Source organism: Heteronotia binoei, chromosome 8, assembly GCF_032191835.1.
Source record: "Heteronotia binoei isolate CCM8104 ecotype False Entrance Well chromosome 8, APGP_CSIRO_Hbin_v1, whole genome shotgun sequence".
In the NCBI taxonomy this organism is placed as follows: Eukaryota; Metazoa; Chordata; class Lepidosauria; order Squamata; family Gekkonidae; genus Heteronotia; species Heteronotia binoei.
This window is the reverse complement of record NC_083230.1, coordinates 80015827-80043243: the sequence shown is the minus strand read 5'-3', so window position 1 is coordinate 80043243 and position 27417 is coordinate 80015827. Positions and strand designations below refer to the sequence as shown.

Sequence of the window (27417 nt, the reverse complement as noted above, 5' to 3'; positions counted from 1 at the left end):
AAATTAATCTCATTTTGTTCACCTGGAGTCATTAATATGTTAGCATGTCTGGAACTCAGTCTGCATACAGTTCTATTCCTGAACTACCTTTAACACCAACACCTTTTTAATTGTGGTGCCAAATAAATGAGTAATTCAAGCAATGGCTTTTTACAAGTTCTTACATTCCCTATTCTTTTCTGTTATAGCCAAAAGCTGTACATCCCCAAGTGTAATCACAGACCAGTTGAGACTTGATTCAATTAAAGTAGCTAATTTTTTTTAAAAAATAGCAGCATTCTCAATTCATTCCAGTTCAGCTTGAGAGATCCATGTGGATAAGCAGCATTCTAGAAATGCATCCCTTGTTAGATCAGGAACCACAGGCAGAAATCCGATCTGCACCCTAGCAAGGATACCCTGGGCTACATCATGTTGCTTTTGATAGGATGTGTAAATGCACATCACATCTTCATTCTGGCACAATTGGTCATGAATAAATATTTTCTGAAGTTCAACTAGAGCTGGATCAGGGCCCTTATTTACTTTTAAAGGTCATGCCTTCCTTTACCACATTCATTATTTATTTAAAATAATTCTTTGTTTAAATCCATTTTTGCTGACCATCTTGGCTTATTCAGCAATATGAAAATATGCCACAAGTCCCAAACTTTGAAAATTTAAGGACTCCTTCTTTTAAAAAAATAAACTCTTTATAGACCTTAATCGCAGAAATATATTAGTTTGTAAGAACATGGGGGGAGGTTAGGCCCTGATGATTGTCTTATCCCAAAAGGCCTCAGCAAGAATACCATGTGTCTCCCTTAAACAACAAAATTATACCCTGTTTTTTTTTTGGTGGGGGGGTATAGGTGGGCACCAAAATTTTGATTCTGCAAGTCCCAAGAGGTGTTGCTGCTAATGATTCAGAACTATCATCCTTTGACATGCCACTGTTTTCAAAGTGAGTTTTCACCTTTGGGCTCAGAGGAGCCCTGAGAGGATCCAGAAGGTGCTTTCATGAAGAGAGTGAAGGTCTTCTTAGAGTGATGAAGAATAGCAGCAGAAAGCCTGTGAGTCAAGATTCATTCACTGTTTCTGGAAAGAAGATCTCCCGGCATCTCTGAACTGTATCCTGGGGAGACTGGATGCTGTGTCCTACTGTCCGGGGATCATCATAGATTTCATAATCATTCCCACCCTAAAGATAACATAAGAACATAATAAGATGGTACCTTATACTAAGTCAAACTGTTCAAATCAGTGCTGTCTATGCCTACCAGCAGCTGTTCTCCAGACAGAGAAGTTTTCCCTGTTACTTAAGATCCTTTAACTGGAGATGCTGCAGACTGAACTTGAAGGCTTTTGCATGAGAAAGTATGTGCTCTATCACTGAGCCACAGTCTTTCTAGAAGGAAGGTCAGTCTTACTGCCAGTCCTTACAGAATTATTTGGCTGGAAACCTTGATGGAAAATGTGCAGTGAGTTATAGACTACCTGCAATTGATTTCATTTAATCCCCTGGCCATTCCCACTGAGGCAAATTCTCAGATTAGTCCCTGTTATCCAAATACCACCTTTCAGGTTCTTCTCTACAGAAATGAAAACCCACATATAGACACAGATTATTAGACTGCATGGATAACCTGCATGACTACAGTGTACCTGAAAGCAGGTATGAGAACAACTGTGCTTCCTGCTGTGAGGTGTTATGCTTGCTGTGTGCAGAGGGGTTGGGGGGAGAGCTGCTTTCTTTTCTGTTTCTCTTGTTTCCAATTTGATGTCAAGAGAATGAACTAAATACTCCAGAAGCTTCTGGGAGACAAAATACGTTTGAGCTACTGCTATTAATGGCACCCTGTCAGGAGAGAACTGGAACAAAATCTGTACAATGCCTTTTATTGGACCAACCAAATTAGTGTAAACCACTGAGAGAACTGCCCTGTGTCTTAACCTTCTCTTTATCACCATAAGAGGGCAGTGGTAGCCTACATATGTTTTCAGGAAGTGCCAAGTACCAGTTGCAAGACTAGAAAATAGAATCAGGTCTAAGCTTGTTCTTCCTGAATCTGATAAATACCTTCACTATGTTGCATGCTAATTTACTGCTCATCCTCTGCCTATATATATGGACCGGTAAATTCCATTTCATCGTATCTGAGGAAGTGTGCCTGCACACAAAAGCTCATACACTGAATAAAACTTTGTTCGCCTTAAAGGTGCCAGTGGACTCCAACTTTGTCTTAAGGCTTAAAAATTACAGCACTTCATACAGATGTGCCCTCATGTTCCCATGAGACATCAACAGTATCATTTCTGTCCTCTATAAAGGGCATTTGTACGCTTGAGAACAAATCATCAGCACAGATGCCTAGCTCCATTTATTGTGCTTTCAAACACAGAAATGCCTTTCAAGCATCACAGAAAAGACCTGTTTGACTCTCTCTTGGAAGAAGAGACCTGTCTTACAGTTATGAGTATACTTAGAAGAATTGGCCAATCTAGATAAGAATGAACACAAAATCTTATTATCCTTCTCAGTCCCATGTAGTGCCTGGTCTTTTGACAAAGAGCAGATCTGGATACAAGATACTCACAGGAGTTGTCTCATTCCCAAAGAAATGTATGATATCAAATCTTTCCTCATCAAGAATATCGAGGCAATAGCGCTTATCCCAGCCCTCTGGGAAGACGTCAAAGCTAATCATGCCACCTGCCAGAGGAGGAAGGAAGAGCTGAAAGTGAAAGCTTGGAAGGTAATGCACTCCCTCAATACCCTGGCATAAAGCCAACCGTAGCTTTGTGCAGAAGAAACCATCACACTACAGATGGTCATGCACCACTACAGTGAGCCTGCCTGACTCTTTGACACATTAATTCAGTAGCTGCTGTTTCCATGGCAATGGGACGGGAAGGCATCAGAAAGGCCCCAATCACCTCAAGGCACAAACAGAAATCATGTGGCCAGTGTAAGCATGACTGAACAGGGTCCTGTTAACTTTCTAGAAGAATATGTGGGGAGACAGTGCCTCTAAATGGAAAAGTACTGCTTAATTTTGTTCTAGTTCTTTAAGTGCAATTGGACAGGGAAAGGAGCTTCTCTTTGCCGCAATGACAGATTAAAAAGGCAAGTGTTCCAGAAGGTCCCTCTGATATCTGGACTGATTACTAGCAGAACAAAGAATGCTGCTATTTGCCAGACTATAATGTCATTCCTGCAGCAGCGCACCTCTATTTCAGTAAAATTTGTCCGGTGTGCTGGTGGCTGCAACATCAATGGCTGCTGATCAGGGTGAAAGTAAACCAGTGTGGGACAGCAGGAAGTACTGGTGAGAAAGTGGCCAGGTACCCACCCATCTTTTGCTTTGAAACCTCTGGAAGAGACAGTCCTAGTAAGATGTGTATGTTATTTTCAGCTCTGCAGCTGTTGCTCCAGCACCCACACAGCAGTCACCTGCCCAAAAGGGAAGAAGGTTACCCCTCTTGCTGCTGCTGGCGCTGTTGAACCTAATGCCATGTGTTAGCTGCTGCTATACAGCAGTCCATACAACTGGGATCATAGACAAAGAATGTCTAGCCATATACCATGTTCTTATCCTAGACATTACTCGTAACAGAAGAGATCCTTTGCTGAAAGAACAATCCCTAAGACCACTTTCTTAGAAGAAAGTCTCACTGAATTTAATGAGACTTTTATCTGAGCAAATGTGTTTAAAGTATAAGAATGCAATGGGAAATATATTCAACACTGAAAGGGACGATCCTGGAGAAACCCCTTTTCGATCTACCAAACAAAACACTGATTTGCCTTTAAAGGGTAATAAATGCTTGGCAGTTTGCTGTTCCATGACCCTAAAAGAAAATAAACCAAGCTATGAGCAGGTCCATCCTTACCTCGGGAAAATCTCAGGCCCTTGCCAGCAAACTCCCTCTGCAGGGCAGCTACGAATTTCTCTCGGATCCTCTCTTTCTGCAAAGGAAAGCAAGTCAGGGAGGACAAATTAAGAGCAAGAAAAGCTTATTTCATTTAATTTGAGCCTTGTCAGATTTGACTTTTTCCCACATCTTGTGTATATACCTTGCAAATTTTGAAAGAGATTCTCAGATTAATCTTTCACAAAGCTGCCTAGCAACAGTACGCCAAGACGATGCAAAAACTTGGGACTTCCACCAAAATAGGCTCATGCAAGATACATGATGGGTTTTTTTCCTGGAAAAAGAGGTACTGATCTCTCAAGAGTGAAATGGAGAAAAACCAGGGTACCCTCATAAACTTTTAAAACATTTTTTGAGAATTTTGTTTCCACAGACAAGTTCCAGAATTCCATTCTGCTGTATTCTCCCAGAAAAAAAAGCCCTGCATGAAGGCCTTAATGAGTTATACAAGTTGCCTTCCTTTATATGATCGTCACATGAACCACACAAAGTTGAAAATTTGCATATGGAAATCCCAGGATTCATAGGCTTCTGTGTGGTTTAGAGGGCACATACTGACTTAGAGGGCACATTCTGTCCATTCTGGAACTAATGAGAATTATTTACCTTGTCCAGTTCTGAAAACTCTATTCGCTCCTCCGTGGTGCAGCTTCGACCAATTGGAGAGATGTTCAACATTCCACTACGGAATTCTATGAAGGTCCCTCTTTGCGTGTTTTATAGAAGAGGAGAGAAGGGGAGACTTGAATATGTGGTTGCAAGGCAGGGTCAGTTTACTATACACTAGAACATAAGAACATAAGAAAAGCCATGCTGGATCAGGCCAATGGCCCATCCAGTCCAACACTCTGTGTCACACAGTGGTCAATATATGTGTGTGTGTGTGTATACACACACACACACACACACATATATATATATATATATACATATTGTGGCTAATAGCCACTGATGGACCTCTGCTCCATATTTTTATCCAATCCCCTCTTAAAGCTGGCTATGCTTGTAGCCACCACCACCTCCTGTGGCAGTGAATTCCACATGTTAATCACCCTTCGGGTGAAGAAGTACTTCCTTTTATCCATTTTAACCTGACTGCTCAGCTATTTCATTGAAGGCCCATGAGTTCTTGTATTGTGAGAAAGGGAGAAAAGTACTTCTTTCTTTACTTTTTCCATCCCATGCATAATCTTGTAAACCTCTGTCATGTCACCCCGAAGTCGGCGTTGCTTCAAGCTTAAAGAGCCCCAAGCATTTTAACCTTTCTTCATAGGGAAAGTGTTCCAAACCTTTAATCATTCTAGCTGCCCTTTTCTGCAGTTTTTCCAATGCTGTAATATCCTTTTTTGAGGTGCAGTGACCAGAATTGTACACAGTATTCCAAATGAGACCGCACCATCGATTTATACAGGGGCATTATGATACTGGCTGATTTGTTTTCAATTCCCTTCCTAATAATTCCCAGCATGGTGTTGGCCTTTTTTATTGCAGTCGCACACTGTCTTGACATTTTCAGTGAGTTATCTACCATGACCCCAAGATCTCTCTCTTGGGCAGTCTCTGCCAGTTCACAACCCATCAACTTGTATTTGTAGCTGGGATTCTTGGCCCTAATGCACATTACTTTGCACTTGGCCACATTGAACCTCATCTGCCACGTTGACGCCCATTCACCCAGCCTCAACAGATCCCTTTGGAGTGCCTCACAATCCTCTCTGGTTCTCACCACCCTGAACAATTTAGTGTCATCTGCAGACTTGGCCACTTCACTGCTTACTCCCAACTCCACATCATTAATGAACAAGTTACAGAGCATGGGGCCCAGTACTGAGCCCTGCGGCACCCCACTGCTTACCGCCTTCCACTGTAAATACTGCCCATTTATACTCACTCTCTGCTTCCTATTAATTAGCCAGTTTTTGATCCACAGGAGGACCTGTCCTTTTACTCCATGACTCTCGAGCTTACTAAGGAGTCCTTGATGAAGAACTTTATCAAAAGCTTTCTGGAAGTCAAGGTAAACATCTATTGGGTCCCCTTTGTCCACATATATATATATATATATATATATATATATATATATATATATATATATATATATATATATATATATATATATATATATATATATATATATATATATATATATGTTGCTAATTCCATGCTGGGAATTTAAAGGTAAACATCTATTGGGTCCCCTTTGTCCACATATATATATATATATATATATGTTGCTAATTCCATGCTGGGAATTTAAACCCCAGGCATGCGGGCCTGATTTGGAATAGCATGCAGGAGAAAGGAGCTTATGCTAATGCCTGATGATTGTTAACCAGACAGTTACCAACATAGAACATCAGTTCAAATATGTTCAGAGTATGGGTTGTATCAGTTCAGTTCAGACTACAGCTCGTATCCTGACTAAAAGTTCTGTGGGCGGGTTGGGGTTTTTCTGCCAATTCCCTCCCTCCAAGTTATTCTTGTGGGCCCCCTTTCCTGCTGGAACAATATATTGGCAGGAATTATGGGCCATAGCAGAAGGAGGGAGACAAGGAAGTGACATTCCAACAACAGAAATTTTAGATACAATCCAAGCCAAATGTCTTGCCATGCTTATGAAAAGGGTAAGAATTTCCATGTAAGGGGGGTCCCACTACTAATAAAAACAAGTATTATAGGCACTAAAAATTCATATTAGAAGATATGCTGATGAAAAGTGCAGTTAATTACTATTAAAACTGTGGCTATCACTAGGCAACCCAGGAGCTCATCTGTGGCTTCTGATTGTGGCTCTGTGCTATGTTTTCTCTGCTTTCCTGTTCTTGCCCACTTCCTGACCCCCATTTTGGCTTAAAACAGCTCCATACCCTGAACTGTTGTCATTCACCCAGCAGCACTTATTTAGCTATTTAAATATGCCAGGTGACAAAATACTGAAGAAAATCAGATTGTTTAGCTTGAGGGGAATATGCTATTTCAAGTATTTAGAAGGATCTTGTAGAAAACAGAAGAAATATCAGTTCTTCCTCTGCCTGCTGAGGACAGGGCAGAAACTAAGGAATGTCTTCTTCAGCATTTTACCAAGCTTCACAGGCAGTCACATAACAAAATACAGCATCCACAAATCTGTGCAACTGCCTTTCTTATGGGTTTTCATGAAAATACTGGATGAGCTTCCACTGAGTATTGTTTGAAGATAGGATAATGTATTTATTTAATCACATTTATATCCCGCCCTTCCCAAACGGGCTCAGAGTGGCTGATTACTTCTCCTTGTCTTATAGCTGGCAGTTGGGCTAGATCAGTGGTGGGCAAACTGCAACTCATGAGCCACATGCAGCTCTTTCACACATATTGTGCAGCTCCCAGAGGTCTAGGAGGAACTTAATGTAGGCTTACTCTCAAGTAAATGAGCTTAGCAGTGGGACCTCAGTCAGCCTCTGAGCACTGACCCATAGGTAGGGAACTATTTCTGCCATGTTTGAAGCAGGGGAGAAGGGGGAAATAGGCAGGCTTGCAAGCTCTTCACCACCACCACAGAGGTCACCCAGAGATCTAGAGTGAGGAAAGAGAGGACAAGAGCCAAGGGAGCCACTGGAAGGAGGGATGGAATTAAAGAGGGAGGTGGAGGGTTCCCCCTTAATTTCGTAGGGTCAAAATCAGTCACACTAACACAATGAAGTACAATTCCTAGATAGGCTCATTTATCAAATCCATCTAGTCTGTTAAGTACAACTCTTTTAGGAGCTGTACTTACTAACCTTGGTGTCACAGCAAAGAGAGATGCATAATGATGCAAACGGCGGTCAGTGATTTATATGGTGCATGTGAGTTTCCTTCTCTCACTGGTGCCAAAAAATAATTCCCTAACTTTTCCCTGTACTGGTCTTATGGGGACTGTTATTTCCAGTCTTTTTTTTAAAAAGCCTCCTTCTAGCATGGTTGTGTTGTAAAGTGCATACATATGTATTTTATCTTTCTGTGCAAAGAAAGTATTAAATGTTTTAATAAAGGTGTGTGTATAATTGTTCATGTCTTGCGGCGTTCAAACATCTAACCTTTATTCTATGTGGTTCTCACATTAAGCAAGTTTGGTTACCCCTGGGCTAGCTAATCCACTGGATCTTTTCCAGCTTTCTGCTTCTTTGATTCTAAATACTCATATTAGCTAGGCAGTAAAAACAGTGTGTGCCTGCAGAAACATGAGGCAGCATCATTACCGTTTCTTGGGCAACTTTAGTAGTGCTATGTAGCTGAGACAGAAGTTGATCAGTTCCTGTAGAAGTTCCTCCCCAAGGTGGTCTTGGATAGCCTGTGGGTCAAAGTCAAAGGTCAGTCACCCTAACACAATGAAGTACAATTCCTAGAAAGGCTCATTTACCAAATTCATCTAGTCTGTTAAAATGTTAACAACAGGACAGAGTGCTTTGGGCTGTGTTAACTTATTCAATGACTCGCTGGAGGCCATTAAGGGAGGGTTTAGATAGCATATTCTCTTTGGAGAGACTCAGAGGGGAAGGAGATGGATGGAAAGAATTTTCAACATTGGTGGCAGAATTCATGGAGGCTAAGCCTACCTGCTTGGAGACTAGTTGTCCATTCTTGTACTGCACAGTGCCATTTTCCGCAAAGACGTAATCAAACTTGTTGATAACTGTAAGGAAAGAGTTTCAAAGGACAAAGAGGATGTTGAGAGGAAGGGAGATGAAAATCAGAAGTAAATATTCACATAACCCTTTTCATCAGTCAAAAGGCCAGGGACCAAAATATGCATAATGTGAATTTTGTGATCCCTGTGTTCCAGTGCTCAAATTACAGCAGGCCAGAGGAGCACCACCTATCTGTTCCCTTTTGTAATAGTTCCTTTAGCTATTTCTTTTGTAGGCTAGTGAGATGGGGGCATGAGTTGACTTAAGAGTCCTCCTTACCTTTCCCTCATCATTTGAGCACTCCTGTGGCTTTACTTGGGCACTTTTGTCTCCAGAAGTTCTATGTGGACTCCAGTTCTTATGAACAAGTGCCAACGTGTCGTGTTACATGCAACTCAAAGTCAACAGAATGGAACTGTACCTGACTATACTTCTCCATATGCTTGCTTTCTCTCCATCCCGCCAGCTATTCCATGGGTATCCCAGTAACACAGTTAATGATTATCTAGCCTCCTCTAACAGCAATAAACAGGTCAATGCTGAATCAGCAGTTCACTTAATGCCTCCTTGAATTGTGAGATCTAATCAGGTGGCATCCTTCCTTCAGAAGGAAGGTTTTGGTAGTGGATGGAGTGGATTTTAGGGGCACAGAGTTACTCTTTTACTTTATTTCTGTAAGTGCATGTAGGTGTCTAATGAGTTCAGAGACATTCTACAGCTCCATGAGCAATCTGGAAATGGGGGCTATGAATGAACAGAGAACTCTTTACGGCAGTTGCAGTTTGGATAAAGTGCTGATATCCCCCAGACTTGTTAGATTTAATGCAAGTCAGACAGGATTTGCTGTTCACAGTAGGAATACAGCAGGTGGTTCTGCTGGGGGGTGGGGGGGTCTGGGTCTGGTTTGATTCTTGTGCAAACCACTTCCACTGAATGCACCTAATGGGTTGGATTCTGCAATCTGCAGATGCCAGCAAGGATCACAGCTGTTTCTTGTGTCATCCCAGGAGTCTTTCTGGCTTCAGGAAAAGTTTATTCCTGGGACTGTGGGACCCATCTAGTCTAATAGCCACACAGGATGAGAGGATGCAGTGGGGATAAGGTGAAAGTGCCCTCTTCTCTTGCTTCCATCAGACACTGACAGATGAGACAGAGTGATTTCTGTCACCTTTCTCACTGCCATCTTTCAATCTGTATGGATTGCAGACCCCTTGACTCTAGCAATGTATTTATGGTCTGCTGGGGGGTGGGGGAGATATGGGAAAGATCAGTGACTGTCAGCATCTTCCACTGATGGACTGCAGGATCCAACCCTGTGTTTTTTGTCTGCAGATATGCCTTGTGTTTGTATGTTTTCTTATTCCCTGTGCCATCTTTGCCTTTACTTTTACTACTCCTGATTTCTTCAGATCCTCTTCCTGTGTTGTACTGTCATCCTTCCTCCACAAAAACAGGAGCCAGAACATTATTATGAGTGAAGTGTTCCATCTAGTCCAGGATTGTCTAATCTTGCCAGGAAATGGCTGTCCAGGGTCTCAGACAACCTAAGACTCTTAACTGGAGATGCTGGGGACTAAACCTGGGACCTTCTGCATGCAAAGCTTCTGTTCTGACAAAGAAGGATGCATTGCACCCATGCTGCTCTTTGAGAACTCAAATGGAATAGGCAGGTATTTGTCTTCCTCATGGTTTGATGTGCCAGTATTCTGAGAGCAAACAACAGACTGTTGAAGTCTGGAGTAAGTTCTGTTTTCCCACTTTCCTAGGCCATGGGAAAGATAACAAGGGCAGAAACAACTGAAGAGTTTTGCACTTCTAATTGAGATGACTGGGTCTGCAATGACATTACAATGGCAGGTAAACAGTGTGGCCTGCATACAAACCTGTTTTAGGATTGATTCCGAAATGCAGAAATAGCATGTGATACAGCCCTTTCTGGATTGTACCACTTCAAACTGCAGGTGGGGGTCACAAGTTTTCTGCACATGAAAAAAACAAACAAAAATAACTCCTTGAACATGACACCTCAGGCCAAAGCCCTCTTATTGACACACTATTTGTGGGGAAGGAACACTGAGTCATATGATTTCCTCACCTGCAGTCTGAAATGTAACAGTGCCAGAAGAACAGTACCACACATTCTCTCTGCATCTGAATTGCCCCCACAGCTCACCAGCAGGCATTCTGCAATTTTTATTTTGCAACATATTTGTCAGTTGGCATCCAGCAAACAAATGGGTCAAAAGAACAGAAATGTAGGTGCGTTTCTCACCTTCGTCCCCTTCTCCTAGCTGCTCTGCAATCTTGGTGTAGTCAGACCCTCCCACCACACCAATCATCACTCTCTTACGCAACTCTTCCAGAAACTCTGCTACTGCTGGTTCAATTTTCTGGGAGAAAAAATTGAAAGACACTAAAGTATTTAGAAATGAACACTGTAACAGAAGAGTTATCAAGCTATTTGCATCCTGACATTTCACAAACTCACACACAATCAAATGTCTTAAAGATTATAGCTAAATGAAGCTTATAGGGCTAGAGCAGGGGTGGCCAATGGTAGCTCTCCAGATGTTTTTTGCCTACAACTCCCATCAGCCCCAGCCATTGGCCATGCTGGCTGGGGCTGATGGGAGTTGTAGGCAAAAAACATCTGGAGAGCTACTGTTGGCCACCCCTGCACTAGAGCAATAGATGTGCAAAAGTATGGCACCCTTATAGAGTGAGGCTAAGACAGGGGTGGGAAACTTTTTTTTCCCAAGGGCCATTCGGATATTTATAACATTTGTGGGCCATACAAAATTATCATCTTAAAAAAAAAGTGCTTTGCTGAGGGAGAACAATTCAGGCCAGTAAAATTAATGAAAATAGTTTTTTTTCTATTTGAAGTCATATGGGGAGAGCCTACTTTGGAGCACACAGCCTGCTGCCCTATGCAAATACCTAGGTCCAGAGAGGGAGGGTGAGTGGGGAAAAAAGGGAAATGAAATGAAGGGAAGAAAGGGTAATAAAGGAAAATAAAGAAATGGAGGGAAGAAAATGAAATAAACAGAAATAAAGAAATGGGGGGAGGAAAGGAGCCAGCAATCCCCTCAGGCCAGACCAAGTGATCTCAAAGGCCGTAAACGGCCCTCAGGCCAGACATTCCCCACCACTGGGCTAAGAGCTTAACAAAATCCAAAAGATGTAATCAATCCCCACCTGTGGCTCTGATACCCTCAGTAAACTCAGCTGGGAAAAAACACTCAAAAAGGAATGTAGAGGGAGTCTGTCCTATCTAAGCCCAAACCTGTTATCAAGACATGGATAACACATCAGCTTCCTATAACAGTAACAAACCCACTTCATCAAATAAGGACTTGTCCCAGTCATATCTCTCTGTACGTGTGGGTGCAGAGAGCAATTTAAACCACCACAGATGTGCATGGGAAGTGTTGAATTGGACCCCCTCCACCTGCTTTTCCTTATACTGTCCTGTCCCCCCAGAATCCTGCCCCTCCACAGGCTCAGATATTGTAAATGAGCCCAATGTGTTTGTGTGTGTGTGGGGAGCCTAGGGGAGGGACTGAAAAGGGGACAAAGCACAGCAAACTTTCCCAACCTGAATTTTGGCCTAGTTATGGGACAGAGGAGGCTGTAGTAGCACTGGTGGATGATTCCTGGCTACAAATGGATAGGGGCAATTTGTCCTTTTAAATCCTTTTACATCCTGCCATATTTGATATACTTCAGGTAGCTACTGGACAGCATTTGCACATTGCATAGATTTTATAATAGCTGAACTGGGTGCCTACCTGCTTCTCAGTGCATTTCAAGAACATGCATATCTGAAAGTCCACCACTCCCTATAGAGAGATCTTAGTACAATGTCTTCTAAGGTACCTTCTTTTCAGGAGGTTCATTTGGTCTCCATAAAAATCAGTGCCTTTTCAGTGGTAGCACCTATCCTGTGGACTAATTTCCCAGAGGCCTGTGATGTGATGGATGCTAATGGTATTAACCAAGATCAAGCACAACAATAGTGCTCCATGGACCCACTTAGTCCTCATTACTGACAGACGTGTGTCTAAGATTGCTGGGAAGACAATGGCCCATGATCTGCAGGCTGTAGTCTAAAAAAAAAAGAGATGTAAACACCCCATCCAGTCTTTCCACTGTTTCTGTGCACAAGGAATCATATGGCCAAGAATGAGACTGTATTTGGAGTCGGACTTTTGGAAACTCAGAAATGAAAATAGGAAGCAAAGAACCAACTTCAGATTGCCTCCGCCTCCCTTCCCAGGGAATGCTGTTAACTTAAGGGGCAGAAAAAGAGTGCCTCTTGCCCTCAGCTGCCTTCCCCAATGGGACAGATACAGCATCCTATAGGGAAGCTCTCATAAATCCATGAGGAAAGCTGAAGACAGGGAGGACAGAGAAATACTAGCATTCCTCTCCCTTCTGTATTTGTGAAGAGGATAATGGATTTAATGACCGTGTTTGATACACTAGAACAGGAGTGGCCAAACCTGCTTGACCTAAGAGCTACATAGAATAAACATCAGATGTTGGAGGGAGGGAGGGAAGTAAGGAAGATGGGGGGTTGATGGGGCAGTGGGGGCTTTGAGAGCCACATAATATGTGTAAAAGAACCACATGTGGTTCCCAAGCCACAGTTTGGCTGCCCCTGCACCAGAAGTCCCCAACACTGTGGTGGTGGAGGAAAGTGTTGTCAAGTTGCAGCCGATTTACTATGACCCCATAGGATTATCAAGGTAAGAGACATTCAAAGGTGTTTTGCCATTGCCTCCCCAGACCTCCTTGGCAATCTCTCATCCAAATACTAACCAGTTTGGTCACTCCTGTTCTAGTGTATCAAACAAGGTAATTGAATCCACTATCCTCTTCTCAAATGCAGAAGGGAGAGGAATGTTAACCAGTGCTGACCCTGTGTAGCTCTGAAATCTGCTGAGATCAGCCTAGCCTGGGCCATCCAGGTCAGGGCTTCTGTCTTCATATTGTGCGTATATAAAAAAAGAGCATATGTGTCCCCCCCCAATGGGCTGCCATCCCACTGAAATATCATCAGTTCAGTAATTTGTATTCAAGTTATGGTCTCTCTTTTTTTTTGTCAAAACTGCTTATGATTTATTAAGGAGAAACTCTGCACTAACTTGCAAATTATTCCTCCAGCATTTTCTGCAGTACATGAAGAGTCTTATTACCCTGGGATGCTATAATGCAGGAAGTGGGTCAGAAGGTTTTAATCTATCCTCATAATCTCCCCTTCCTCCAGCTACCAGCCACTTCCTTGGGATTCTTTTCTTATCTTCTAAAGATAGTTGTTTGACAGAATTACCTACAGGGCTGATTCTACTTCTCTGCTGCCCCTTTGCCATGGGGAGTTGTTCTCTCTCTTGCTGATCTTGCATAAGGAATAACAGAGGCCAAAGTTCTAACACACAGGGAAGCAAAGCACTAGATGGGATCACATATAATGAGTCTTTCAAATACTACTCTCATCTCCTACTATCACATCAGGTTAATGGCCTTCACAGACAAGGAGGATTAACTTTAGAGCAAGGACATTCACTTTTGGGATATGTCCATATTTATTATTTATTAGATTTCTAATAAATAGAATATGTCTTTTCCCTTTCTCAGAATATGTCTATATGCAGCCATACAAAGGCTATGTGTCCTCCTCATGACCTATCCAACCAGATGTGCTCTGACAGTGGTATGCTCAGAACTTAATTCCTGATTTGGATTTGGACTGTTGCGTGTGGAGAGAGAATGCTTAAGCCTGCCCAACCCAGCACTATTTTTCCAACTTGAAATAGCTCCAGTGAGTCATTATATGCCCTGTTGGGGATATTGATACATAACCTGTCAGTGCAGATACGTTTCCCTGACAGGCCAGTAATGGTGGCCCAAGACCAACAGAGGTTGGAATGGTGCTGTAGAGGAGAAGGCTTATGCCTCCACTCCTTATGGTTCCAGTCTGCACTGAGCATGTCTGGGAATTAAGTTCCAAGAACAGAACTTCCAGAATGTGTCTGTCAACAGGACCTGGGATGGACACATGGTCTTTGTAATGGGTTGACTTGGTTGTCAGTTCTCTCAAACTAACGGTGATAAGGCCATCAAAACACACCAGCACCAAATAAGACATCAACACCATCATAAGACAGCAGCACCAAATAAATCTTTACACAGATGCTAGGTGTGAGGCTTGGGATGAAAATCAGCAATGAGTCCACAGAGGAGCAAGGACAGTGGGAAGCAGAGAAAAGGCACTGGATCCTGTATCTTTGTATACACCTGTAAACACAACAAGACACTCCCACCACATTTCTATCAAATGCCCTGGAAAATAAAAATGTCTTCATCTAATACTTTTAAAAGGTGCACAAAGATGGAAAGCCAGAGTTCCATAAGGGGTGCCTAAGAAGAAAAGGCCCTGCCCCTGGTCCTGCCTGATATTTCAGCAATTGTGGGCACACAGAGATGTATCCCCACCACTTTCCATCTTTCTCTGTAATGTGCTGAAGACGACTGGATGTCTTCTAGATTATACTGTCACTTCATATGTATTGACAATGTGACCCAACTGGCTTGCCTAGTGCAACGGAGCATGCTCCCAGATCCTCTGCAACATGCAAAAGCTCCACAGATGTCAGATGAGCGCTGACGAAGCACCTCATCCTGCCCTATGTTTTACCTTTTGCCCATCTAACAACAGCCAAGAGTGTCACACACTCATTGTGAATGAACTGATTATGTTTTGCGCTAGATCTTGTACTGAAAATCCCCCTGCCCTTTCTGTTTTCTGTATAGCCAGTCTGACAGATTTATGCTACAACAAAGCATCTGAAAAAGCTCACAAATGTATGCTGGAAATAAATTTAATTAATTTTTAAAGTGCCACTGGACTCTTGTTTTACACAGCTGACAAGGTGACATGGAAAGGGCTCTGTGGAGGTTAAAAGTTTTTAAACCACTGCTTTTGTAGAACAAGACGTATATGTAGTTCCAGTGATATTGTTTCCACGTCCTGCTCCCCAATGAAAGGAGTGTTGATAGAGTTTAATCCATTATTTCTTTATATGTCTGTCTTTGGAAGCTGACTTTTCTGTATGCCTTCTAAGAACTGGCAACAATTCAGGCTGATGAAGGGGTTGTTCTTTCAGAGAAAGGTGCCTTTCAGCCTTTTTTGATTACCAGGCATATTGAAGTCACAGCCACCTGCAGTCTGGCCAAGAGCAGGGAGATAGAAATGGTAGGCCCCATTGTACTTGATCAGCATAAGTAGTATAAACTGGTTCCTGGGTTCAACTGGGAAGACACATTATTTGAACATTCCTGGCAAATCCTGCCTCATATCACAGAGTTAGTGACTTGGATGGCCTAGGCTAGCTTGATCTTGTCAGATCTGGGAATCTAAGCAAGGCTGGCCCTAGTTAGTACTTGGATGGGGAACCACCAAAGAAGTCTAGGGTTCCTATGCAGAGGCAGGAAGTGGTAAACCTCTTCTGTTCACCTCTTGCCTTGAAAACCCTGTGTGGGGAGGGGGTGTTACCATCAGTCTGCTGTGACTTAAGGGCACTTTCCACTGCTAACTGGTATGCCAAGACCAGACATCTCTCCCTCTCAGGGCTCAGAACGGCTTTACTTAAGGAAACAGAATGGCAATGGGCTCAGGACAGACTCAAGGGAATTAGTTCTTAGGTCACTTGTGGAACTGACTGCCACAAGATGTTGCAATCATCAGCAGAGCCTTCCTTGAAAAGGTCACCCAAATTCACTTAGAATATGGCTATGACGAATTCTGAAAGGCAGAGGGAACTTCCTGGAGTATCAAGTGTCGGGGAGGGGGAGAGTCCTCCCTATGATCTCTGCATGCCAGCTCCCCAGAACCTGGCTACGTTTGGAGAAGGAATCCTGAACGGGACTTGACCTCGGGCAGATCCGACAAGTCCATTCTCCTGCAATGGCCGAACAACAGAGAAGCCTCCCACCCGCCATCCCCGCTGCTTCCTCGACCTCTTGGCTCCGGGCGAACTCCGGCAGCGCTTTTGCTGCCCCAGCGCCCACCCGCATCAGAACCCAGGAGAGCCAAGCGGTAGCTCGGCGCTCGCCAGCCGGGCAAACTGGGGCTCTGAACCGGGCAGCAGCTCTGTCCGCTGAGTTTCCGAGTCAGATCCCAGTGGCAGGCGAGGCGGAAGAAGAGGGAATCCGCCGGACTCCATTCATTCCGGCAGGCAAAGGCGCCGCAGCTGCAATTGCAGCCGCCCGGGCCGGGGCAAGAAGGGGAAGGCTGTACCTGGCGAGGCGGGGTGAGGGTCCCATCCACGTCGAAAAGGCAGAGGATCCGCTCCCGGCCCCGAGGGACGGCCATCGTAGCCCCTCTCGCTGCTGCTTCTTCTTCTGCAGGCGGCCGCGGGAACAAGGCGGCAGAACAGGAGGGAGGCGTCGGCCGAAACGCAGCCAATCCCGGCGCCAAGGGCCGCTCACGTGTCTCGGGCAAAGCCGACTGGCAACACGTCCACGCTTGGCGGCGGCGGCGGCGGCGGCGGCGGCGGCGGCGGCGGCGGGCGGGCGGGCGGGCTTGCTTAGCGCTCTGTGCAGGGCTTTGGGCGGATTCCTACCAGCGCAGTGCGCTGATTGGGAAAACGCAATTCGCCTACAAGTCCTGCCCAAGAACCTGCTGTGTTGCAGATTAATAACCTACCTTGGCTGCATTCACACTCATTAAATCATGCACTTTCCAACTAGATTTTGCCAGGTCACACAGTAAATTCCATTAGAATTATTTTTGTGTGTGATGGCAACAAGGTTGTGATCACACGCACTAAATAATGCGCTTTCAATCCACTTTCAAGGCACTTTTCAACTGGATTTCATTGTGTAAACTAGCAAAAGCCAGTTTGAAAGTCAGTTGAAAGTGCATTATGTAGTGTGTGTAATTGCATCTTGGGAGACAACCAAATGTTCGGCGACTAACCGGGATGAACATAACACGTTGCACAGGTTGACGACTTCCGCAGAACTCTCGTCAGGCTGGACTCTGGAAAGGAAAAAGGTGGAAGAAGCAGAGGGGACATTCAGCCTGATGAAAGTTCTGCGGAGGAAACTCGCAGGATGTTGCTCATTTTCACCCTAAACGACCTTACAGAATGAAAAAGGAGAAGGAGCCAATGCTTTGGGTTCCAAATGGAGAATAACGTAGGGTATGAATAGCTACATACAAACAGACGTATATGCATACACGGCTTTTTTTGTATAAAAAGCACAGCAGGAACTCATTTGCATATTAGGCCACATCCCTTAGTGTCACCATTGTTTCACAGGGATTTTTGTGGGGAAAGCGCAGCAGGAACTTATTTGCATATTAGGCCAGACACCCTTATGCCAAGCCAGTTGGAACTGCATTCCTGTGTGTTCCTGCACAAAAAAAGCCATGTTCCTACCACTATGTTATTTAAATATACAGGATGAGTCCAGTAAAAACAAAGATGGTACCTTTAGCAATAAACCTCCTCATGCTGCCTATAATATAGTGGGTTCCATACAATGAAGAGGCGAGGTGGTGGTGAACATAGCTCTTTTATTAGCACAGCATAATATAGGGACAGGGCTGGTGCTGGGGTTTCTGCTGCTGGAGGCAGACCCCAGCTCAGCGCCCCCCCACATCTTCTTTTAGAAAAAAACATTTGTGGCAATACAATGATGTCACAAAAAGTGACTTCATCAAGCAGCCCCCCCCCTCCCCGGTCCCCCTCAGGCTTCCAGATCAGGGTGAGAGGTGGGGCGGGAGCTGACAGCCCCTTCCCCCACTCAGCCTTCCTGCAGCGCAATTGAAAGGCGGAGGAGCCGACGGTTGGCTACCCCGCGCCTTTCATGGTGCGTGGGATGTGAGCCCCGGCCCGGCTCATGGGGGGGGGTGCCCAGTGGTGCCTCCAGGCAGGGTGACCCCCTTAGTGGCCGCCTATCCCGCCTACTCCCACGCACTGGCTCTGTATAGGGCTGCACTCCAAGACTGAAGACAGTGGCAACTATATATACACACAAGGTTCCCATGCTAGCATACTATTGGACCATTCAAACCAGCAGGGGGCCTGCGATTGGAACAGGACAGCAGGGATTTGGATCCTGCTGCCCATTGTTCCCAAGACCCCAAGCTCAGTCTTCTAGGCTCCAATGAGCCAGGCAAGAATTTCATATATTAAACCCACTTTAGATCACATAAATAACACTGCCCTGTCTAGTGTTTTACCTTAGATGAAATAATAGACACTGAAATGGTCTAAACTACCCACAGTGCTTTTTTTTTTTTTTTAGAAAAAGCCCAGCAGAAATGTATTTGCATATTAGGCCACACTCCTAGTGTTATGTCCTGCATTCTAATCCCTATGTACAGCACAGCGCACACTACAGAGGCGACCAGTGGAACTCCACTGGTCCCCGGATATAGCTCGCTAATACGCACCGCCAATCAAGATCTGTGGCGGGAAGTTTAACTGACCAGGATTGGACCTGGCCTCACGGAGGGTTGTTCCGGGGCATGTATATAATCGGGGCTCGGCCCGCCATTCTCCCTCTTGTGATGTACCCGCTAATAAAGTATGTTGCCTTCAACACGTCTCGTCACTGAGTACATTACACCTGGTGTCACCATTGTTTCACACAGGGCTTGTTTGTACAAAAAAAGCCCTGCAGGAACTCATTTGCATATTAGGTCACACCCCCTGACATCAAGCCAGTTGGAACTGTGTTCCTGTGTGTTCCTGCTCCAAAAAAGTCCTAACTTCCTATAATGTGATATGTACACAGCATCTGTATACATTTTCCTCCCTTTAGTTACTAATAGGGGAGTTTTTTAAACAGAGTCTAGATGACCATCTGACAGCAATTTTGATTCTGTGAAGTCGGGCAGATCATGAGAGGGAGAGTAGGAAAGTTGCATCGGTGCTTAGTCCTTGCAGGCCTTTTTTACACACCCAGGGAAATGCTGATTCTCACTTTGGGGTCAGGCAGCAATTTTTCTCCAGACCAGTTTGACCAGGGATCCTGGAGGACTTTTGCCATTTTTGGGGCATGGGACAGGGGTAACTGGATTTGTGAGGGATGCGGGGAAGGGAAGTATTTGTGAATTTCCTGCACTGTGCAGGGGGTTGGACTAGATGGCCCTGGAGGTTCCTTCCAACTCTATGGTTTTAGAGGGAGATTTGACTGTGAATAGGGCATGCGAGGAAAAGGTAATAATTAATAATAATTATCATATGACATTGTGTGTAGTATAGCCAGGAGATCCAAAGATTGTCTGGCAGCCCGAAGTCCTAGCTATTTTAGCATTATGCACCACTGGGTGGTAAACTAGATTCATTTTTTTGGACTGAGAGAGCTCTGAAGAGCTGTGACTGACCCAAGGTCACCCAACAGGCTTCATGTGGAAGAGGAATACGTAATCAAACCCAGTTCTCCAGTCCATCAGTCTTAACCACTACACCATACTGGCTTTCGAGAAAAGGGTTAGTTCTTCCTTCCGATGCTGCTGCTCAGATCAAAGTAGCTTTATATAACTGCTCTGACAAACACGAGAGTTCCTAACTAATCATGGATCTTCTGCATCAGTTCTAACTTGGCCCTTACTGGTGTGAACGATTGAGATCATAGTGACAGAATACAGCTTTAATTTTCAAGGTATTTTGCTTTGCTTCATCCTCTTTTTTGTTTGTTGCTAAGCCACTTTAGCAGCTGCTATTTAAAGGTAGCTACATTTAAGGCACAACATCAAACTGCTTAACAACAATAATCTGCAGTAATTTTGGAACAATGGACAAAGAATTAGAGACAATAAGGGCCTGTATGCAATAACATGAATGGTTGGCAATCCATTGCAAACATAACAAGGGAAATACTTTTGTAATTCACTGGTTCTTTGTTTAGAGCACAAGACAACAGATGCTGTCAGATCATGGGAAGAACCTCTGGATTGGACAGCAAGACATCCCAAATCCTAAATTTAATAGAAAGGTGGAATTGTCTCACCCCAACATAGAGCAATAATTAGTTATACTAAGTGCCATTTTTCAGTAATAAATCTAGAGCTTGGAACAGTGTGGAAAAATAATCAGTTTATGCTGACTAACATGGTAGATATCTTAGGGTAGATATGACAGATCACTTTATCAAATAGCAATGAGCATCTGTCTGTGTCTGCAAACTACATGACAAGATAGCATCGGTCTCTGTTCTGAATGCTGGGATAAGCCTGGAGTCATCAAGCACCTTTGGATGCAAATATAGGAAGATTAATCAAAGCACACCATTGATCAAATAGGACATTTGTGATAAGTTCCACCTTTGCTCAGACATTGCACAGGCTCAAATATGTTTCCCTTTCTCAAAACAACAAATGTTGCAGCCAGTTTTGAAGCTGATGCACAAGATGGGCAGTGCCAGTGAGACTAGTGAACTGGCTGGCAATGAAGCACTTTGGAGTGCTTTTTCACTCTCCAGGGATCTGTTGTTTTCAAACAATTTTTTTTATTAGTAACGTATGGCAATATATTCAATTTCTTATATCATTAATAACTACTTTTTAAAAATCCCACATATTACTTTCTACCTACCCCTCCCCCCTTTACTTGACCTCCACCGGTGTACTAAATTCAAAACATCATTTTAAAAGGTACCCCTAATTAATAAGAACCAAAGTTCATATCTTCCCCCCACTTATTCTTAATAATTATCAAAGAATGACCAATGTCCTTTTACTTTCCATTCTTTTTCTACGTATCTTCTGAACTTCTTCCACTCCATCTTAAATACTTCTAATCATAGTCTCTTAAAGTTCTTGTTAACTTATCCATTTCACTCCATGTCATAACTTTAACAATCCAATCCCATTTCTCTGGTATTTTTTTTCTTGCTTCCACAACTGCGCATACTATGTCCTAGCAGGTGAGAGCAAGTACCAGATTAAAGTTCTGTCTTCTTTTGGAAATTTTTCCATTTGTAATCCTAACAGAAAAGTCTCTGCAACTTTGTTAAATTCATATCCTAAGATCTTAGAAATCTCTTGCTGAATCATCTGCCAAAACATTTTAGCTCTTTCACAAGTCCACCACATATGGTAGAAAGAACCTTCATGCTTTTTACATTTCCAACATCTGTCTGGCATCTTGTTATTCATCTTTGCCAATTTTTTAGGAGTTATATACCATCTGTACATCATCTTAAAACAATTTTCTTTGATATTCTGGCATGTTGAGAGTTTCATAGAGTTCTTCCACAAATATTCCCAAGTTTCCATCTGTATTTATTTATTTACATTAATTGCCCATTTAATCATTTGAGATTTTACTACTTCATCTTCTGTAGACCATTGTAAAATTAATTTATATACTTTTGAAATTAATTTATCATTGTCTCCAAGCAGAACTTTTCCCATTTCTGTTTGCTCCTTGCTTATTCCTTCAGTTTTAATATCATTCTCCACCAAGCTCTTTATTTGTTGCATTTGAAACCAATCATATTTATTATTCAACTCTTCAGCAGTTTTCAGTTCTATTTTGCCACTTTGTATTTTTAACAGTTGACTATATGACAACCACTTTTCTTCTCCTATCTCAGCTGTTATTTTTATTACTTCTGCCGGTACTATCCATAACGGTCTTCTCTCATCTCCATACTTCTTATATTTCATCCATGTACTTGACAAATTATTTCTTATATAATGGTGAGAGAAGAAAACGTCCATCTTCTTTTTTCGATAATACAAATGTGCGTGCCAGCCAAATTTATTTCCGTGACCTTCCAACACTAAAAGTTTTCTGTTTAACAGAGTTATCCATTCTTTTATCTACACTAAGCAAACTGCTTCTTAAATTCGGTAATTGAAATCCACCTCTCTCTTTTGCATCTGTCAAAATTTTCATTTTAATCCTTGGTTTCTTCCCGGCCTGCACAAATTCTGAAATTTTTCTTTGCCATTTATCAAATTGTTTACTATCCTTCACAAAAGGAATAGTTTGAAACAAATACATTGTTCTTGGTAGAATATTCATTTTAATTGCAGCTATTCTACCCAACAATGACAAATTAAGCTTGTTCCATTTTAACATGTCTTCATCCATTTTACACCATAACTTCTCATAATTATTTTTTAACAGATCAATATTCTTCATTGTTATCTTCACCCCCAGATATTTTACCTTGGAGGTGACTTCGCAGCCCGTTTCTGCAATTCTTGTTGTTTATTTATCTCCATATTTTTACACAGAATTTTTGATTTTTCTCTATTAATACAAAGTCTCGCCAACTCCCCATATTCTTGTATTTTAGCTAACAACAAAGGTGTAACTTGTATGGGGTTTTCATTTATAAACATTATATCATCAGCAAAAGCTCTGTATTTGTAAGTAAATAATTTTATTCTTAATCCTTCTATATCTTTTTCTTCTTGTATCTGCATCAATAATATTTCAAGAGTCATTATAAACAACAATGGTGAAAGTGGACAACCTTGTCTAGTACCTTTGCTGATTTTCATATCTTCTGTAAGATCTGCATTTATACATAACCTTGCACTTTGTTCAGAATATATTGCTTTTATCATTCTTATAAAGCTTTCTCCAAGCTCCATTTTTTCCATTACTACAAACATAAAGTCCCAGTTTAAATTGTCAAATGCTTTCTCTGCATCTGCAAAGAATAATGCTACTTCTTTTTCTGGATGTCTTTCATAATATTCTACAATATTTACAACAGTTCTAATATTGTCTCTTATTTGCCTTTTGGGAAGAAAACTTGCTTGATCTTCCTTTATAAAATTTATCAAATGCTGTTTAAGCCATTCTGCCAGGATTCTTGAATAAATTTTATAGTAATTATTTAATAGCGAAATTGGTCTATAATTTTTTAGATTCGTGGCATCTCTATCTTCCTTAGGTATCAATGAAATGACAGCTTCCTTCCATGTATTTAGTATTTTCCCTTTCATTCTTATCGTATTCATCAACTTCTGCAACTTTGGTATTAATTCCTCTTTGAAGATTTTAGAAAATGTAGTTGTATATCCATCTAGCCCAGGTGCTTTTCCATTGCGTTGATTGCTGCTTCAATTTCTATTTTTTCAATTGGATCATTCAAAACTTTTCGCATATTTTCAGTTAAGGGCTCTATTTTTACCTTTTGTAAATATTCATCCATCTTTTCCTTCTTTATTTTAACACCTTTAAACAATTTGGCATAATACTTAAAAAACCACTTCTCTTCCATCTACCACAATTTTATTAATAATTAATAATAATTTTACTTTTCCTCTTTTTTTTCAATTGCCAAGCCAAATACTTTCCCGGTTTATTTGCTCCCTCAAAGGTTTTCTGCTGCAATCTTTTCAAACTCCATTCCACTTCTTTATTTAACAAATGTCTCATTTGAGTTTGTAATATTGTAATTTCCCTTATAATTTTCTTTTCCCCTGGCCTTTTTCTCAACTCCCCTTCTTTTTTCTTTATCTCATTTTGCCTGTTCAACATCTGTTTCTCTTTTACTCTTTTGTCCTTATTATTCAAAGTAATCAACATTCCTCTCATTACTGCTTTATAAGCATCCCAGGCCATCTGGTAATCTATGTCCTCTTTGTCATTCATTTGGAAAAAGGCTTTAGTTTCATTTTCTAGGTATGTCACTGTTTCTTTATTCTGTAGCAAATCTTCATTCAATCTCCATCTTCTCAACTTCTTGGACAATTTTGTAATCCACATTATTGGGTTATGGTCAGCCCCAATTTTAGGTAAAATCTCTATTTTCCTTGTTATAAGATCTAAATCTTTAGTTCCCCACAACATGTCAATTCTAGAAAAAGTTCAATTCAAAATTCAAAAAAAGACTTTGGCAGTTTTCCTTCTTTACTGTTGGTTTTTTCCCCTCCAGACCTGTCCAATGAGTTCTTAACTGTTCCATTAAAATCTCCCATTATCAAAACTTGATCATAGGTCAGTTCATCAAGCTGTTGTATAATGTCTTTTTTAAAAAGCATCCTTTGCACCATTAGGCGCATACAGTCCCAATAGCAACATTTTCTTTCCATTTAATATTCTTTCTACTGCTACAAATCTCCTATCTTTATCTTTAAACACTAATTTTGGCTCCAATTCTTGCTTAATATAAAAAATCACTCCCCTTTTCTTCTGTTCCGTCAATGAAAAAAAATTCTAGTCCCAATTGTTTATTCCATAACAATTTGCAATCCTTTTGTTTAATATGCACTTCTTGTAAACAAATTATATTACAGTTTTGTTTCTTAATCCAATGAAATGTTGCCCTTCTTTTTTGTGGTGAATTTAGTCCATTTACATTCCAAGACAATAATTTGTAATCCATCATGATGCAAATTCTTTATTTTCTTCATAAAATCTACGCATTTCCTGTGCATTTGTAATTGTGATTCTTTTCCCCTGAAGTTCAAAGTTCAGACCTTCAGGTATTATCCATCTAAATCTTATTCCATTATCTCTTAATTTTTCTGTCAATTTTTTATATGTTCTTCTATCTTTTATCACTTGCCTTGGCAACTCCTTCATAATTCTTACTCTACTGCCTCCCACTATCAATGTCTTTTCAAAGTTTTTATTCATGATCCTTCCCACCATTTCCTTTGTCATAAATCTTATAACAACATCTCTCGGTAAGTTATTTTTCTTGGCATAAAGTCAGTTCACTCTATACATATAGTCATACATGTTTTTAGTCTCTTCAGGATCTTCCTCTAAAAATTTTGCAATTATTTTTATTTTATATTCTTTTAGATCACCATCTTCCTTTTCGGGTACTCCTCTCAGATGTATCTGAGTCTCCATCAGTTTGCAGTCATGTTGTCACTTTTTTTTGCATTTTCAACAAGGTGGAATCATATACTTTCATTCTGCCTTCTACCTCCTGCACTTTCTTAGATGTTTCCTCAGTTTCCTTTCTGAGATCCTCCATATCTTTTTTAATCTCTTCAATAATTTCTTTTTTCGATTCAGTTATCATCTCTCTCATACCTCAGTTCAGTTCAGTTTGCTTTAATACGGTCCATGACCAAATACACAACACAATGCAGGCCAACAACAACCACATAAAAATTGTAAAAATCAAGATGGACCTAAATAGGTAAAATGTAAGATATTTAAAAAATAAATGTGAAAATAAAATATAGGACATTAGTATGAATAATGAGATATGACAAATAATACAGTAGTGGTCAAACATCCTTTAGCTTAATAAATATAGTACATATAATAAAAAATTTAAAATTTAAAAATTATACAGCTCCAGAAAAAATATTAACTAGAATACACTGGTTAAAATTACAATCTGTTACCTCGACATTAACTTGTAAGAACCATAAAATGCAATTTGATTGCACGGGAACAAAATTTGGCAACTTTATGCATGGTCTCTGTATTTATATCAGTTTCAGTAGCATTTGTGATGGTATACAGAGTACTCAGGCATTTAAGAAAAGATAAAATACAAGCTTGGAAATATTCAAAAAACAGTCAGTTCAGGACCCCTTCTTTACATAATCCTCACGAATTCTCCTAGCTGCCGCCATAAATCTGGCACAATTAAATGTGAATTGGGGGTTAAAATCTGATAACAGCGTATTAAGCCAAGTGGTGATTGAAAGTAGGCTCACCCTAGCCTCTATCCTTAGCAAGCCAGTTTCCAAGCGTAGTACTGCATTGGAAACGCAGGTTGGAAAGTGGAAAATGGCTCTCAAGAATTTGGACTGAATTTTCTCAAGGGGATCAAAACTTGATAAGGATGAACCCAACATAGTTCCATAGGTGAGTTGGGGTATTGTTTTGGCCAAGTAGAGTTTTAATGCAACTGGTATAAAATGCCCCCCTTTCGTGAGAAAAAACCTAATGGTGGCCTGGGTCGATTTGTGACGAGAATTGGCAGCATATTCATGGTGAGCCTTCTTTGACCCTGAGGACTGAATCATGACCCCCAAATATTTGTAAATTGTTACCTGTTGTAGACTATGGCCATTTATATTCCATCTCATTAGCCTGGGTTTTGGGCCAAAAGCCATTACTTTTGTTTTCTGATAATTAATCTCTAAGAGGTTATGATCACAATAAAGACAAATTGAGCTAATGCCCTTCTAAGGCCTACTGGTGTTCTAGACAGCAAGATTGTGTCATCTGCAAAGAGTAAGGCTACCAGTTGCCTATCTGCCAGGGAGGGGGGATGAGTATCGACTAGATGGAGGTTGCTAATCATATCATTAATAAAGATGGCAAAAAGGGAAGGGGCCAGCACGCAGCCTTGCTTGACTCCTTTTAAAGTTGGAATAGGGTCAGTAAGGAGACCTTGCTTATTGCACCTGACCCTAATTGACGTGTTGGTATATAATGCCTGGATCAGGAATAAAAGTCTCCTGTCAATTGAGGTGGCACTTAACTTCTCCCATAATTTCCCTCTGGGAATGGAGGCAAAAGCCGATTTTAAGTCAATAAAGGCTGCATAAAGAGAAACCGTTCTGCTGGTTGCATATTTTTCTATAAAATGTGATAGAATCAAATTATGTACCAACGTGGATCGTCCTTCCCTAAACCCAGCCTGCTCATCTACCAAATACCTTTCTTGAATCAGCCAGCACTGCAATTTCTCTAGAAGATGGCTAGTGTATAGTTTGCCCAGAATAATCAAGAGGCTGATTGGCCTATAATTGGCTGGATTATCCTTCTGCCCAGACTTAAAAAAAGGAATGATGATAGCCTCTCTCCAGGCCTCAGGTAAATCCCCTGTCAAATCTATATATGTAAACAATGGAGCCAAGAGAGAGGACCACCAGCCTATATTATCTTTC

At 41.6% G+C, this 27417-nt stretch overlaps 1 protein-coding gene across 1 annotated transcript; it reads right to left on the bottom strand.

The window, feature by feature from the left end:
• Positions 1-598: 598 nt before the first annotated feature.
• PMM1 (phosphomannomutase 1) lies at positions 599-16950 on the bottom strand. The gene is made up of 8 exons (XM_060244582.1): positions 16867-16950; positions 10837-10954; positions 8493-8569; positions 8136-8227; positions 4522-4621; positions 3874-3949; positions 2577-2692; positions 599-1180 (listed from the first exon to the last, which is right to left on the bottom strand). Exons 1-8 carry the CDS (start codon positions 16939-16941, stop codon positions 1058-1060), a joined length of 777 nt encoding a protein of 258 aa, XP_060100565.1. The 5' UTR covers positions 16942-16950; the 3' UTR covers positions 599-1057.
• Between the last annotated feature and the right edge of the window lie 10467 nt (positions 16951-27417).